The sequence below is a fragment of the Serinus canaria genome, chromosome 3 (genome assembly GCF_022539315.1).
Source record: "Serinus canaria isolate serCan28SL12 chromosome 3, serCan2020, whole genome shotgun sequence".
NCBI classification, from domain to species: Eukaryota; Metazoa; Chordata; class Aves; order Passeriformes; family Fringillidae; genus Serinus; species Serinus canaria.
In genome coordinates, this window is record NC_066316.1 from 83,525,676 (window position 1) to 83,543,102 (window position 17,427).

Genomic DNA, 17,427 nt, shown 5'->3' on the forward strand with positions numbered 1-17,427 from the left:
TCATTCCTGCAGACACTGAGAAAATGCATACATAACCTGTGCATTTTCTTCTTCTACCAGTGAGTAGCCAATGGACTGGAAGAAGTATTGAGACTCTACTCTTGATAGTTGTTAGATTAGTTTTTAATCACTTACAACAACTAGTATGTTTATTATCTGGCTTGAGAAAGAAATCTCGTCCTTTGACAACAGTAAACTTTCTTGCAGATTGCTTTCTGCTATGCTTGCAGAATTATGGTAGGGTATAATAGAATGAGCATTTGGGGCTTTAAAGGAAGACGGCCAGATGATTTTCTTCATTTAAGGCAAAAGAAGAGTGAAAATCCTATAACTCTTTTTCCTTGAGTTAAATGGAGTGCAGATAGTGGAGTAAACGACTACACAGAAGCTGCAAACAGGCAACCTCATAGAGGAGAAGTTACAAGCTATAAGTAAAACTTGGAGGACGCAGAACAGCCCCTAAAAGCCCTCTCTGAACTTGACTTCTGTGTATCTTCTGTAACCCATATCTGGGTTGAACCTGACTTCTGAGAAAACAGGCAGCCAAACTGTACATGTAATTTCTCTGTGAATTATGAAAACATGAGGTCATGAAGCTCTGGTTTCTCCTATCCACTCACAGCAGGAGTGAATAGGAAACACAAGGTTAAGGCCAAAAGCTTTTTCCTCTGCCCACAAAGAGGGACATAAATTTGCATTTGAATATAAAATTTAAAACATTTACTCATCACAAAGAAAAGAACTGTGAGATTATATGACAGGGAATATTATTTAAATAATCTTTTCTCTTCCCCTGCATGACATATATATAAGTCAGTACTGCATTCTTAATGGAAAACCAAGAGGGGACTTGAGCTGATTTATTTATGTATTATAATCCAAACACTCAGCAATAAGTTTTTAAAAGGCAGCAGTCCCTGGGAAAGGAGTCCGGCACAAAACTTGTCTGACCTAGTGTGCTCTACTACCTCATTCCTGAAATCTTGGCATTTATGATCCCCGTTCATCAGAAACACCATAAATGAAATAGTTTAGCATGTTCTCTTGCTGCCATATTTTCTGTCCTCTAGGGAGAGATCAGCAATGCTGGACTTCATTTTTTTCTCAGATCAGAAAAGAAAAAATATCCTAGTATTAGACAGAGTGGTCAAAGTAATGAGATTAATAAAGTTGAGGGCTTTTTGCAACAGAATGAAAAATTCTGTATTTAAACAGATCACTCCCACCACACAGAATAACATGCCTTTTGTTCAGAGATTTACCATGTTTAATTAGTCATTTTTTCAGTATCTTAACCATGTATTCAGTTAAATAAAGTAATAAACAAAAGTGTTCAAAGTGAGGCAATACTGTCTTTATGTTATTATTAAATTGTGATCAGATATCTGTGGGACATGGAAAACTAAAAATAAAAGTACATAATCTTTGCTTCTCTAGCAAAAAATTAGTGCCAAATTCTGCTCTCAGGTAAATTTCTATAAAGCATTGTTCATAGCAGCATCACAATAGAAGGGCATGTTCATGGTTTTAAAAAGTGCCAAAGGTCAGTAGTTGTTCTCGTATCTTAAAGGCTCAGCACACACCAAGTGGAGCCCTTTTGCCTGACTTGTATCACCTCACTGCCCAACTACATGCAGCCACAGCATCATTCCTCTCCAAAAACTGATTTGATTTCAACAGAAAATAATTTGGCTATTTTTTTTTTTTAACTTCAATTTGTCTGCTTCAACAAATGAGAGCACAATTTGGCTGCTTTCTCAGGGAAAAGGAAGCCAACCAAACATGACTTTCACCAGGCCTCAGTTTTTGGCCCCAGATTTCAACATATACTATTACAGCAATCAAAAGAACCATAGAAATTACTTATTTTACTGTTCCTTAACACGTATCACACAGTCCTGCAGCAAGCAGAATCACAGATGAACCTCAGAACATACAGAGAGCACAACTACTACACTGGACATGAAAAGGAAATTTTATTAAACATGTTTACATAACATGAGTTGGAAGTTCATTTAAAAGCACAGGGGAGTGTTAAGACAAGTGGTCAAAATAGAAAGATACTATCGAATTATAGCTAGTTGGTTTTTGTCCACTAAGACAGAACAGGATCTAGTAGTAGTGCACCAATGCTTGAGTTCTTCCTGCTCAGCAGGTCGAGCAGTAACCAATCTGTGCCCTATGGAAAGATGGGCAGAATAATTCCCATGTGTTGAGTAATAATAAATAGTTCACTTGGTGCAGGCAGTATGTCTATGAATTAAAACCTAGTGTGTACACAGTTTCTACATGTGTTACAGCCCCACAGTAGGAATCTACACCAAAATAGTTATTAGAAGGAATTTGGTCCGTACTACATCACGTTTTCCATAGGGTAAAAAATAAAGTCCATCTATAGACATTTAGCACCAGACCCACAGACCTAGCCTGGCTAAAACCTGCAAAATGTCTATAAGAAAAATGGATGGCTTAGATTTCTTGGTTACTTCAGTATAGTAATTACGAGCAAACTGTACAAGTACATGCAACATACAAGCTGGCCTATGTGGAACTAACATACATTATTAAATAACCTTTTTTCATCTCTTTTTACAAAACGTGCATGCAGCTTTGAACAGTTCCAAGTCATGCTGCTCTATTTGTGTGATCACAAAATTGAATGGCCTGTAAAAGGAGGGGAAACATATCAATGCACCTGCAGGAATCTGCAGTTCTTCGCACATTTACAGAATATCACAAGGGATTTCAACGCCAAGAACAACTCAAATGAATAAAAAGCAAATTGAAATTTGATTTTTTTTTTTTTCTCCAAAAAGTAAGATATCTTGCGTTAAAAAATCAAGCCTTGTGCTTGCATCAATCTCAAAGAAATGTAAACTAAAATTTGGTAAAAACATTAGTAAGTGCAGAATATTTCAACTGGAATCTCCAGTGAAATATTGAACAACTCATACCATGCTCTATCCAGGGCAGACAGGTGCGTCTGAAGCGACACACATCAGAGAAGCCTGGGTACAGCTGAAAGTGTCATATGCTCAATTCATTCCTGGTCAATATTTTGGGAAGTCAAATATACATTTATACACAGAAATGTAAGTATTTCCTCTCCAATTCTAGGAGGAAAATTGCATTACCAGTAACATATTCAATGTCAAAATTAAGACTAAAGCTGCTTTATACCAGTCCCCAGCAGTAGTTGCAGAATTCTTCAAAATTCTTCCATGCAAAACATCATAAACAGAAAAGTTATTATATATATATATAATGCAAACATATCTGCTTTTTACAAAGAAAAAGTGGCACTGTGATGATTTTTATTTGTAAGAATATAACTTAGATTGGTCATTTGTTCTGGGTTCCCATGTGAAAGACTTGTAAGTACCAGAACTGAGGAACGATTTGAATTTGCTGGAATTGTAACTGTGGCTGTTGAACACTTTAACGATGCTTACAGAGATAAGCTTCAGCCCTTTTTTGTTGTTTTAGAAAAAGAAAGGAAGGGTCTCTGTTAGCATTGTGAGGACTTCTACAAAACTAGCAGAATCATGTGGCAAAAAACTAGTGGAAGTGACAAGTACAGAAAAACTTCTGAAACACCAGGAAGGTAACACTGCTTGAGGGCTCTCTCAAAATGTGAAAAAAAGCAACATTGTTAACAGAGTGAGAGCTTCCAGTTTGGGTCATCTTTGACTCATTGAATCTAAATGTCCCTCTATATTTTTCTTTTTCCTTTCTTTCTTTTTTTTTTTTTTTTTTTTTTAGTCATTATAAGCATCAGTGGTAGCTGCTAATAGATTAGCTGTATGTGATACACCTTTGTTCTGTCAATTTAAGCCATCTCTCAACAGACAGACATATGTTTGGATAACTACTACAAGCAAAAACGGAAGTGATTGTCTCTTTCCAACAGTGTTTCTTGATCATGTGAATATCTGGTTCCAATTGTTATCCTGGGTGATGTTTTGAATAGACAGCACCTGCTACTATGATCTAATGCAGGGAGGCCCAGTTGAACTTTCCAGAGATGACTGGGAAGCCCTACGTGTCAGGGGAGTCAATGTTGGATCCACTAGCGATGAAGGTGGAAATAATTTATACCAGCCTATTACCACGCTGGACAGATCCAGTTCCTCCAGAAGGATCTGGGCAACTCCCATGAAGCATTTGTGGTCCATTCGGCCATAGTCTCCCCAGACTATAACCTGGAAGAACATAAAATTAAGGTTCATGATTGTCATGATTGAAGTATACAGGGTTATATACTTAAACCTGTGCTTATGTATGTTCACTCTTGCTGTTATATGTGTTAGCATAAGGAAAATGTTACTCTCAAGAGTGAATGACTGCTTCCCTTTCATGGGAAAACCTCATGGCAGGACAGGAACAAGTCAACAAAAGAGAAATGTTTAATGCAATAAGACATTTTGCAAGTCTGAAACCACAAGCCACAAGGATGTCTGTAATGGTATTTATAAAATTAAATCCTTAGTGAGTTTGAATGGATTTACACATACTCGTTAAATTTAAGTAAACATGCAAGTGATTCCCCAAATGACAGCCTAAAATGGGATTAAGAAGAAACTGACCTGAAGGACTTTACCCTGTGGACTTTCCTCAAAAACCAGTGTCTGTTGGTATAGAGGATCAAGCGTCTTCCTTGCAATCCTTGTCTTCTTCTTAGCTATACATGCTCCATTTTCCAGTAAATACACTTTAACATATGGAGCTGCAAACAGAACATCAAGAATGTTATGTTTGGACTTACAGTGCACATCTGAAATGGAGGAAAAATACCTTAAAAGGAAGCAGAGTAGAAAGAAAATGACACAGGTTATTTTCATTTTATATTCGCAATTGTAAAATCTGCATACAATTATACATAAAAAATATGACACAGCCCACAAGAAATCAATTTGATTTTTATAAACTTTGAATGTAATGATCTTAGATCTTACTAACAACAATTACACTTCATGTCAGTCATTTAAAAAACATTTTATTTTTCCAGGAGGTAGCTGTCACTGACAGCTATTTTGGATTCTCTATAAATGCTTAGGGGTCAGAGATAGTTCAAAGCAAAAGGAACCTTTAAGACTCTGCCACTCCAGTGATACAGTCATGAATTGCACTTTCATCTCTAGCTCCTAAAGAGATTGCAAAGTACCATTTTCACTAAATATTATCTAAAAGAACTGTTCCAGGTTTTACAATAAGCAGTGGTTGATACAGTATTATTACCATATACATTATGTAAATTATTGACACTGACAGGAATACTAGCACAAGCTGCTCCCTTCTTGAAGCATTGTTATGTACAGTTTTTTTCCATACCTGGGGTAGATTTGGAGCCAGGTTTTTGTGTGAGGCCACGGGCTCTAATGACTTCTACTTCTAACTGGCCTTTTTTATCCACCATTCCAATCTGGATGTCACCTGAGAGGAAGAAAGAAGCCCACATTTTAGAGAAGCAGTACAGCACAGGAGAGAAGGTATAAGAGTGAGAAAGACTAGTTTTAAATTATTCTTCTTCATTACTGTGCCTGTTGTGTCTCCTGATGATCCCTTTAGCTTCTCCATCCTTAAACAAGGACTAAATAATATATACTTAGGGAGCATGCTTCCCTCTCTAGGGAACCACGAATGAACCAGTTCATACCAGCTAAAAAGAGGTATTTTTTCCCTCAAAAGTCTCCACCAAGCACACAGGTGACAATTTTTCAATTTTTATCAATATTACACACACATTTTTGGTGTGAATATAATGTCACAAGATGTTAAAAAAAGAAACTGTTTTCATTTCTAAACAGTCAAAATTGTTTTGTTGCCTGAGTTTTGACAAATGACATTTCCTGCAGAAAAAGGGAACTGCTTACTCTGAGACTAAGAACTGTTCTGATCTAGATCAATAAAATACAAGACCAGTAAACTATGTGCTGATGCTCAAAAAATTGTATGTCTATGCTTTCATATATCATGGAATCAGCTGAGTAGAAATCTAACTTAGATTAAAATAGATTAAAATAGGCCATTTAGAATAAAGAACCCACAGTATGACATGAGCAGCTACACGACACTTTAGCAAATAAATGAACTACATCCTTGAAACACGTGAGTACATATATATTTGATATGTAAGCTCTGATTGTCTAAAAAAACAAATTCACAAATAGCTGATCCTGAACTACAGATTTTGGAGTCTGGACTTAAAGAAACAGCATTTTGAATTTAACTGGGCATGAGATTTTCACATGTTTCTCTAAGAGCATATTAAAGCAGTGTTTATACCTTGGTTGGTGAGGTATGACAGAACAGCAACAAAGATTTTTTTATCAATTAAACTTTGCATGAATAAACACAGCCGTGTTTTGCACTAAAAATAGATCAGAGGAAAATTCCAACAAGCCTTCTTAAGAGTACGTCTCTATCTCATATCCAAAATAAAACAAGCAACAGGTAACCAGAAGGGGGAGTGATAATCCAAACATCTTCAAATCACCACTAATATAAGGATAGCACAGAGCAGATCTCCTAAAAATTGTTTAAAAACATGGTGGAGTGCTTTTTGTGGGCCAAACCTAGAGCCTATAGTAGATAAAGTTCTAAAAAAACTCAAAATAAACGTTTTACTCAAGCTATCTGCAGAAAAATCTTTAGTCACATAACAAGATTAAAATAAAGAAACAGAAGAAATGTAGACACTTATATTCATGTCAATAAAGCTATTTATATATATTTATTAGACAAAAATTCTCACTAATACATTTTCTTCAAAAAAAAAAAGAAAATGTTAATTTAATAAGTTTGATGTTTATGAATGCTTTAGTAGCAGTTATTTGAATTTATACAGCAAGTTTTGCCTTAGAGGGTTCTCAGAGCATTCTCAATATAGTTTTCCTTCTGCTCATCAGTTGGGAAGGGAACACTATTTTTTGCAATTTTTTTTCAGTTTCTCTCTCCTTTTTCAGATGTGTCTCAGTAGCCCTTCCTAAAGCTGGTTTACCAAGAGAGTTGTATTGAAGCACTGGCCATTTATAATTTCCAGCATGAGAAGTATTATTACAGTAGTGGATCAAGGACTCCTCAATTAGCATCCTAAAGCATGTCTAAGGACTGCTCATATATAAGCAAAAAAACCCCAAAAAACTCCAACCCTTGATGTGTCTAAAGGTATTTACTACACAGTTCTGCACTCTGTTATTCCTTATACAACTCATACCCTGTTCATAAAAAAAGCTACACCTAATGCTGCTAAAGGAAATTACAGGCTGGTCTGGACAATAGAGAAGATCACAGATAGTCCCCCAGATAGAAGATCACAGATAGCAGCTGATGTAGAAAAGGTCTATGTGTCTCTCATGACAAGCATTGGCTTTATCAGTGATTGATTGATGATCATTGCAAATGTTTCCAGAAGTTTCACTTTCTGGAGTTAGATGAACTAAACTTGGAAAAGTGCAGTTTGGCCAGAAACCCTCTGTCACATCCAATATAATCTGTGCCAAGTAAATACGAGAACTCTGAACAGTTGAGATTTTGCAGTGAGCTATGATTGGAGAATTTACAATACTTTTGTGTGGGAAGTAAAACTCCTGTCTTCAAATTGCAAATAAGATTAGCCAGTACCTCAAATGAAGCAAATAGTTTCCCAACCCACTTTGGGTGCTGCCATGATAGGAACACAGGTGACTTCAGATAGGACCTTCATGTTGACAATGAAGGAAGACACTTGGTAAAAATCCTTTTGGTGCTGTAGTTTGCCAGTGTGTGCAGACTACACACACAGTGTGTACTCCATTACATTAGTTAGCTGTCTTATTATCCATTTAACAGAGGAGAACATAACATTCTTACCCATGGCAGGGGTTGCTAGTGTTTGCCGGCCTACTAACTGTGCAGGTCCCAGTCCATCGAGGAAATCACTGAACTGACTGTCAGCGCCCAGCCGTACTCCAGGAAATATTAAGCTGAAACAAAATAGAAGCTGGGTAAGCATAAGAACAGGATTAATTTCTGTCATTCTACAATATTTACCACAAAAGTACTACTACTACTGATACAAGGCAAGCAGCTCAGGATGCACAACCACAAATCACTCTGCAGCATCAGGAATGATCTGTTTCCCATGGACCCCAAAGCAGTGTAGAGAAACTCTGCACATCAGCTCGAAGTAGTCCAAAAAATAGGTCTTGCTAAGGAGGTCTCCAGGAGCAGTGAAGAGCTTGATAGGTAAATAGACAAAGACTGACCTTATATGAGAAGACACAAAAAGCTTCATGAAATTTCATTGCCTATTCTTCATTAGTGAGTGTGTGATTTACATTGATCCAAACCCCATCTGCACCAGTTAGAACAAACAGGGAAAACAGATGTATAAACTAAATTAATCTGATTGCTGCAGCTGAAGCAGTAAACTGGCAGGTAGTAGCAGTAGTGGTGACTAGAGCTAAACCTAATGCCACTCTCTAGCCAAAATATTCTGGCAGACAAATCTGGATCTGCAGTTGCTACCCACCCCTCTGTCATGATACAGACTGAACCATAACACGTCAGCACAGTGTATCTGGAAACATTCAAAGCCAGGTTATTTAGGGCTTTGAGCAACCTCATCTTGAAGATAGCCCTGCCCAGGGCAGGGGGTTAGACTAAATTACCTTTACAGGTCCCTTCCAACTCAAGCTATTCTATGATGCTTTAATTGTGTACTTTTCCAAGCTGCCTTTCTCATCTTCCACAGTGTCCACTATTTTTTTAAATAGATATACAGTCTCCAAACAATTACAAAAGACAAAAAAAAAAAGAGAGAGAGAGAAAGAGTGATCCACGGTGGGAAGACTAAGCTTTGTCTCAAGACTCTGAATTATGAGAAATAAAAGAACAGACTCTAAACCAAGTCTAGACAACGTATTCTCCTGCAAGCCATCTACCACTTCTTCCTCAAATGAAATTCCCCATTAGACTGAAAAAATAATAACAAACTTCCTAATAAAACCAAAAGCACCTAGTATTAAAAGCTTTGGTTTCTGCACATCAGGCTTGTGTGCTTCACCCATTCAATTCACAGTTCTTTGCAAACCCAGTAGTTGCATAGAAGAAGTCCATTCCTCTCTTGAAGACTAACTGTTCTTTCTATGCCTGCATTAAACTTATTGACTGTCGGTGACTGAAGCTGGTCAGAAAAATATCACAGAATCATAGAATGGCCTGAGATGGAAGGGACCCATAAGGATCATCAAAGTCCAACTCCTGTCCCTGCACAGTACAGCCCCAAAAATCTCACCAAGTGCCTGAGAGCATTGTCCAAACATGTGGAGGCCAAGGAATTGACCAGCAAAGGAGTGGTTGCTCTCCCCTGGAGAGCCAACCCTTGAAGGAGGCACACGGGTCATGGTGAGGAAACCCTCCTGCCCATGATTCTTTGCAGTTCTGTGTTAATGTTTGTACCCCATTTGTTTTCCCCCTGCCACTCTTCCAAGTTACATGTATCCCATTCATTACTTGTTTCTCCCTGCCCTTCCAGTTCCATATATAAATCCCTGTTTTCCCCTGTGAGACATGAGCTGCTGTCCCCGCCTTCCTTCACAGAGGACCCTGCCCTAATAAAGGCCTCCACTCTGTGGAACCTCTCACAATGCTCGAGTCTCTTTTCTCTGCATTGCTGCCACTGCCACCAGGCAAAGAGCTGAGATCACTCTACTGTGCCTGTGCCCCTGGGATGTCTTTATAAAGGCGTTTCCTCAGGAAGGTCACGGCAAGCCTGCCATCGACACCTACGTGGCACAAACTCTTCTTGAACTCTATCAGGCTTGTTGCTGTGAAACAAGCCTGAAAAACTTTTTCTAACACCTAACCTAAATCCCCCCTGATTCAGCTTCATGCCATTCCCTTGGCACTGTGTTTTTATTTAGAAAACTCTATTTTTTAAAAGGTAAGCTTTTTCACAGAAATTTAGTTGTAATTTTTTTTTAAAATATGGTTTCTTTGGATGGAGGAAGGATAGAATCTCAAGGTTTCCATTTCAACACCAAGATACTATCTGCTTGTCTCCCTGGTGGCACTATCCTTTCACTCTTGCATCTGCTATGTGATGTTTCTTGCTGTTTCATTAGCCTTTTTTCCAAAAATGTGTTACATTTTGCCACAGGCTGACTAACAACATTGAAAATATTCACTTGAGAACACACTTCTGGCAATACAAATGATAATGAAGGTTGGAAGTACACATTCATCTTCATGTGTATTAATTTTAATCCATTAAACTCCAGTTAAGAGTCAAGCAAAAGAACATGAAAGGTACCTGAGGTGCAAGCACTCAGTTCACTTCTCAAGCTTGCATTCCTCACTGCCTTACTCAGAGGCTGATTCTCAAATCAGAAAGTTATGGCTCTACCTTTCCATCCTGCAGATGCCTGCTGCAACCTCCATATCCAGACCTTGGCTGCCCCAGCCCTGCCGAATCTATTTACACACAATGAGGGTGGAACAGAGGATTAAGCTGTTCCACTGAAAATGTCCTCAGCCTTAGTGCTGGGCTCCTACCTCTCCTCTCCATTGCTAACCAGGGAAACAGGCTCCCCCAGCTCCTCCCTAAAGGGTCCAGTTTATTTGGTCCTTTGTCACCAAGGTGTGTAACTGGTGCCCTACAAATTGACACTCCAGCCTAAGAGAAGAGAAGGAGAATGGCAGGGTGAGGTGTTGAAAGGGTAGAAAACACTGGGATATTTTACTCTTGTCCCTCATTCTTCATCTGATTTTTATCTGCTTTGTTTTTGAATTAGTCATGATGGAGCCTGTTTTATTTACATGGCTCTTAAAATTCTTAGCATTATCACAGAAGCATAGAATGGTTTGGGTTGGAAGGCACCTTAAAACATCAGGTTTTGATGCCTGTGCCATGCACAAGGACAACTTTCACTAGATAGGTAGCTCAAAGCCCCATCTAATCTGGCCATGAACACACCCAATGGTAAGCCAATCCACAATTTCTCTGGGCAACCTGTTCCAGTGTTTCAAAAAAATTAGAGTGGTGAGAAGATCTGATGATGGAGGCACCATTACACAGATCCTTGCCACCGCCACCACAGCAACCTTGGCTCTTTGTTCCTCATACAATATGCAGTAGCAATTATTGTAACACAGTAAGCGTACAAAAAGGTGAAGCCAGGAAGTCCAAATCTCTCATTTTTTTCCAGGTCTATAAAGGTGCATTTGCCCACCCCCATTTTCCCCTTTATTTGGGGATTCATCCTCTAAGAATTCCCTAGTAACCACTACACTTTGACACATGCAGTAGAATAGCTGATAACAGTGAGGATACTGGAATATTCCTGCATATTTTTGTGTTAGAACTGCCTTTGTTCTCCTTTCCTTTATATCAAAATGTTCAGCAGTGAATGGAAACAGCTGCCCCATTCCTCACAGCTGCCTGTCTGACTTCAGCTGATGGGGCAGCTGGGCTCTAGGTTTACAGCTCTTAATAGGAGACTTGGAACAACTCCAAATTAAACTTTCTTCGTATCTAGTACTACTGAACAGAGTTTCATATCACAGGGATTCACATACAACATCTGAAGTTTAACTCTGAGGTAATCCAAACATATCTCAAAGAAAAAAGCATCTTGATGTTTTGTTTTGAATAATGCAGTCTTAATTTAGTTGTCTTTTGATGAACAAAATGCCTCACTGGGTGACAGGGAAAATAAGAATTCTTAAGAAGTTCTGTCTCAATTTCAATTTCCATGACATTTGTGTTATATACCTAAAATAGTTCAGTTTTTCAAATGTTTCAAGGGGAAGAATCTTTACACAGAGCTATTCCCTTCAGCTAGAGTTTGGGACATCCCAAGTAATGGGAAAGAACCTTCTACTTCATTAGAAACTTCTCCTACATTACTGATATTTTTAATGCCACTTACTTGCCCTCAGAGCTATAACTATTTATGCTGCCGTCAGTGGATTCTCGACTTGGCTGTCGAACCATACGACTTCTCATCTCTGCTGCCATTCCTGTTTCTGTACTTCTCTGTATTGTGCTCTTTAGCTTCTTGCTGCCAGCCTCTGAAAGCAGAGAAAAAGAAGCAACAGTTAGAATAACTTACAGCAAAGCTTTCCCTTGCAGTTTTCATCCAAGAATGGTGGTCTGACTTGGTCATTCCTATTTACTAACATAAAAAGACTATTCTGATTGAAGAAGCAATCTCTCTTCCTCAGTTACAAACGGGAAATGACTTCTGTTTAAAAGGCTGCAACCTCAAGATCTTCATTAGGGCAAACTGTTACAAATTAGATGTCTTGTTAATAGCCTTCACACAGCTGGAATGTAGACAGGTTGTGACACTGTCTATTAACCACATACTTGGTAATATGCCTCTAGACACCTTGCTAGGCTGAGTGACTGTAAAAGAAGATACAATTCTCACAGAAAATTTAAAAAAGGGGGAAAATCCTTTATGCATTCCACAGAAAAATGTTAAATACTAAGACACTTTGTATCAAAAATATAATAATGTATTTTGACTTGACAAAATCTTCTCATCACAAAATGTCTTCAAAGTAAACAGTGAACTTTACAGAATATATGATCTTAGCAGTTCTGAAACAGAAACAACTCTTGGGGAATTTGTTTGGGAAACCACAGAATAGTTAAGCTGGACAGGACCATAATGGAGCATCTGGTTCAACCTCCCTGCTTCCTAGAGCCCATTGCACAGGATTGTGTCCAAACAGTTCTTGAATATCTGCAGTGAGGAGACTCCACAACCTCTCTGGGCAGTCACACTCTAGGCACCGCAGGATTAGAAAGTAATATAAATATTTTGAAATTGTTTAAAGATTTTCATCCATCTGGTAAAACTTAGATCCCACGTCCTTTAAAATGCAATTTGATTTTCACCCAGAAGTTTTCATGTTTCCCTTGAGCAAGAAGAACTTCCAGTCCTTCACAGGTTACGCATTATGGCTGATCTAGCGTGAATTCTGCAGTCACATGGCAGAAATTAGTCTTCTAGATGATGATAGTTGTTCTCAATGATCCTAAAATTTCTTCCACCAAAGCCTCTATGTGATGCAATAACATGTGTTGTCTTCATCCTCATTGTCCTGTTGTTTTTTTTTAATTTAGTTCAAAATATATACCCAAAGTTCAATGGGTAACAAAGTTTCTCTCAGAAAGTAATAGATTTGACAAAGTTTCACACAAGTACATGCTGCAACATTCTTCTGCATTTTCCCCTTCATTTCAGCGCTCTTTTATTCACCCCTGGAAAGTGTGCAAGCATATTTTTCATGGTCTGCTCAGGGAAACAGATGAAAAACAAATATTTCTTCCATCTCAACCTGCTGTGGAGACTGAATTGCTCTGAAAATTTTTTCACCTTCCTGTTGGACATTGTTGATGTTTGAAATGGACAGATCTTGACAGATCTTATTCATCCCAATAAAACTTAAGGCTTTTGTAGCCTCCACACAGCCTTCCTATTCCCAGGGTGTTTAAACATGCTGTGGGTATCAGCTGGCCCTTGCTCTTTGGGTCTGCAGAGCTGGTGGAGGGCAAGGAGAAATCATACTATGGAGCTATCAAAGTAACCTCTCTGAAGCTCTCAGGGAAACAGCAAACCAGGCCAAAGTGAAAGAATTACTACATTGGGCTTAGAGGAGACATGCCCACAGTGAAAGGGGCTGAGGTTTCCCTCTTAAGCCTTTTGGACTAGGGTTTATCTACGGCCACTAAGGCACACCCAGATGCCTCTGTGCGGAAGAGATCAGCAACTTCCACAAATCCTTTCCCCCCTTCTGAGGCCGACAGCTCTGAGGTTTTCCTGTGGGCCACTACAGCTCATCCACATTGCCAGTCCTTGGTCAGCTGAAAACACATTAACCAGTGCTGCTAAATGTGAGGTAGAGTAGGGTAGCCAAGGTACACCAGGCTCCACTCTTACACAGGGCAGGTGGCTGTGGGAGGGATTTCCTGGAGCTTCAGTGACTCAGTATGTAGAAACTCAAATGAACTTTCTCTTTAAAAACTAAAGGTTTGTTCAGCATATCAATGCTGATAGGCGAGGTGAGCCTCAAAAATAACTCAAACAGCACCGAGGAAGTATAAACTACATACTGAGTTGTACTCCAAAGCAGGATTTTCACATTTTCTGTAGGTATGCATTTTCCACCCATATTGTTTTCTCAATCTCACTCTCTCTCTTTCTTGGCAGGACCCGTCTGAAAATGTGTCTGTTTCCATCTGCTCCTAAAAGCATTTGAGATTATGCAGTTTACCCCCTGCCTGCATTTCCAGAGCCAGCCAGATCAGGCAGCATGACCTGGAAGGTATAATAGAGTAGAGCCTGAAATGTGTTCAGCTGAATAGGGTTGTTTATGAGTATTCAGGGCACAGGAAAAGTAAATGAGGAGACTCTAGAGGTAGCTACAAGACCACCATGGTCTTGGCACAAATTGGTAAAGATATGTTGTTCTCAACCACCTGGATAACATGGTGGGTACTGAAATTTAGCAGTGAGAGCCAGGTTGTAGGGACAGAAATAATAGAAATAATCACTGTCATAGAAATAATCACTGTAAAAATATCAATTCACTAAATTAAAAAAATTAATATTTTAGCTTTGAGCCACAGTAGAGGTTGAAAATAGCAGATGGATTTTTTTTTTTCAAAGACTAATGTTACATTGTCATGGATAACATTGGTACTGCTGTTTGATTTGAAAAGCACAGACCCTGAAGTAGGAATCCTCATACATGGCCAAAACCTTGTCTTGCTGAGCTGCAAGTACCAGATAGTCTTTTTTCAAGTACTTTTCAGGTCACTGCTCTCTGTCTTACAGTCCCAGATTCTACTTCTTTCTCTTTTCTCATCAGCATTTTTACTTTTCAGGTTGAAGAATCAAAAGCATCCTTTTTGTGTTCCCTTATAATTGCTATTACTACACACAATATCTCCCAGGAAAATAGAGCCCTCCAATTTATTTACTTTTATAACATCAGTCTTAATATTCTGAAGTACAATCAGAAATATAACAGTAACCCAACAGAATGATGAAACACAAGAAGAGCTTTATGGCATAGAGAAAAATGCTTTTGCTCATTGATAAGGATCAAAATACTTGTTGCACAGGTTTTGGAAGTTTTAACCTTGGTCACTTATGCATCTTTTCATATTTTACATGATATAATACATTATTTTTCCAATTTTAACACAAAAAGTCAAGACATGGCTTATCTTGTTAGTCTGCTCCTCCAAACTTCTCAACAAAATCTAGTCTAGGGAGGGAGGGAGGTGCTTAGCATGCAGATGAGTTGGGAACTGCTTCTGTTTCTAAAGGTGTCTTGCTAAAGTGAACTCACTCTGGAATACAACTGCAATCCTGCCCAGACTGCACAATGAAATAAGGGATCCAAACAAATACCAGTGTTTTCCCTTCTATTGATAATACTTCTTTTAGAAAACTTCCACTTTCATCTTGTATTACTTTTAATCTAACAGCTCTGCATATTTCTTTGGAATGCTGTCCTTACATGATTAATGCAGGTTCATAAAATATTCAAGTTCAATTATCTATGCTATTGCATACTGAGATTTTCTGCTCTTGTCAGGGTGTTTATTGGAGAATGCTTGCTCCAAATCTTTATTAGTTTGATATGTACAATTAAATTTTCTAATACATTACAGTTATTTGCATGCACTGTGTAAATTACACTATATTCATTGTGCAGACTGAGGATGTCTCTATACTGAATATAATTTCAATGTAAAATTTACTCCAAATAGTCCATGTGCTTCTTGGCTGTGTCATTTGTGTAAGGATTTCTTCATGCAGGAATGCAGACTGATGTGCATAAATTACATGTAAACACCTGGCTTAACAGGTACAAGCTGGAGAAAAACTACTAAAAAACAATTGTGATGAATATTTTTGCAGATTTATTAATTGATTCCCAAAGCATCATAAAAGAGCCACCTGCAGCTACAAAATATACACAGCTTGTAAGCATTTTGCATTTTTCAGTCCTGCTATAACCTGCTGATGAGCGTGTGCAATGTGCTATTTCCATCTACTTATTATGAATATAGTCTATAGTGATTCCTGTTTGCTCTGATAAGAAACTGGCCCCTGATTTTGCTTTTCCCCGACAAAAGTAAGTTAACAAAGACCAAGACCTGAGTAACCAATCACAGGAAAAAGCAACTGTGGTCTACCTTATATCTGCACAAAATATCAAAGCATCTGATGTGTTCCAAATTTCTGTACATCCTAATCACTCTGAAGTCTAGGAGCCATTAACAGAATTATAGTGAGACGGTCAATGATATTATCTAGAGATTTAAGGTGACCTACTACAGATACCTCAAAGCTAGCTTTACATTCTAAATCTAAATCCAATTCAGAGAGGACGGTGCCAGACATTCCCCCCTCCCAGCCCCTCCCCACTCAGCAAAGGCATGGCTGCACAGGGCATCACCACTGGCCTGGCTTTTCCTCTGTGCTCCACATGGCACCTGAAGGCAGTTACTACATTTTGCTTTTGTTTCAGTTCAGGAAGTCTGAAATGACCAGAGGGGCTGCTGGAGCAAAGCTTTCATCCAAGGTGCCAAGGTACATATTACATGCCATGGGTCAAAGTTAGGGGACATACAAGAATGTGCAAGGACACAAGCTTGGCAGCTTAGTTAATAGGACAGTATTAGACACTACTGCAGGGCAGAAGGCAATCCTGACATGACCCTCTCTATGTGCTGCCTATGGGGAGAGGTGCCTTAAGTGAGCATTGCCCAGAATTGTACCTGAGGGCAACTAGTTGGTTAGCACCCAAAAAAGAAGCAAATTTACACACACACAGCACCCAAGTATGTGAAAATTCATGACTGGTTCAAAAGAACACACCAGAGAACAAACCATGCACCACTGCTAAATCTACTAATGAAAGGGATCATAAGTGTCATTGCAGGGCTCAAGGGCAATTTGTTTGCAGCATCAAGTACACTCTTGCATCCAAAAAAAGCCTAAAAGGACTACAGCTCCAAGGCAGCTCTGAGAGAAACCTGGCAGGACTGTGACCATATGGTTGGTTTGTACACTGACTGTGTGAGACACCAACAAGATTATGTCAACTGGAATAGCAAGGGTCAACCTCAAATATCTATAAAAAGAAAAGCCAAGGGGCATATTTGCTTCTGGACCTTTCTGATGTGTTAGTGACTTTAAAACTTCAAATTTAGCTGCTTGGAGACCTGCTTGGTTACAATTTCTGCAGCATCCCCCTCACTTTGCATGCAGTGCTTTTAAACAACAACATTGAAGAAGTGCCCCTTGGCTTATGGTCCTAAAACAGAGACATAAGAAAAACAATAACTAGCTCAAAGACCATTTGATTTTTTAAATGTGTATATCTCTCAGCAGTACTTTGATCACTAAGACTGAA

General features: G+C 38.7%; 1 protein-coding gene across 1 annotated transcript in view; it reads right to left on the reverse strand.

The window, feature by feature from the left end:
• Positions 1 to 2,841: 2,841 nt before the first annotated feature.
• Positions 2,842 to 17,427, reverse strand: part of RIMS1 (regulating synaptic membrane exocytosis 1) — a 306,280-nt gene continuing 291,694 nt past the window's right edge. Inside the window, exons 28-32 of the mRNA XM_050972851.1 lie at positions 11,913 to 12,054; positions 7,852 to 7,964; positions 5,332 to 5,433; positions 4,587 to 4,726; positions 2,842 to 4,202 (exon numbers count right to left, since the gene is read on the reverse strand). Coding sequence (XP_050828808.1) covers positions 3,984 to 4,202; positions 4,587 to 4,726; positions 5,332 to 5,433; positions 7,852 to 7,964; positions 11,913 to 12,054 — 716 coding nt within the window. The 3' untranslated portion in view covers positions 2,842 to 3,983. The remainder of the gene's footprint in view (positions 4,203 to 4,586; positions 4,727 to 5,331; positions 5,434 to 7,851; positions 7,965 to 11,912; positions 12,055 to 17,427) is intronic.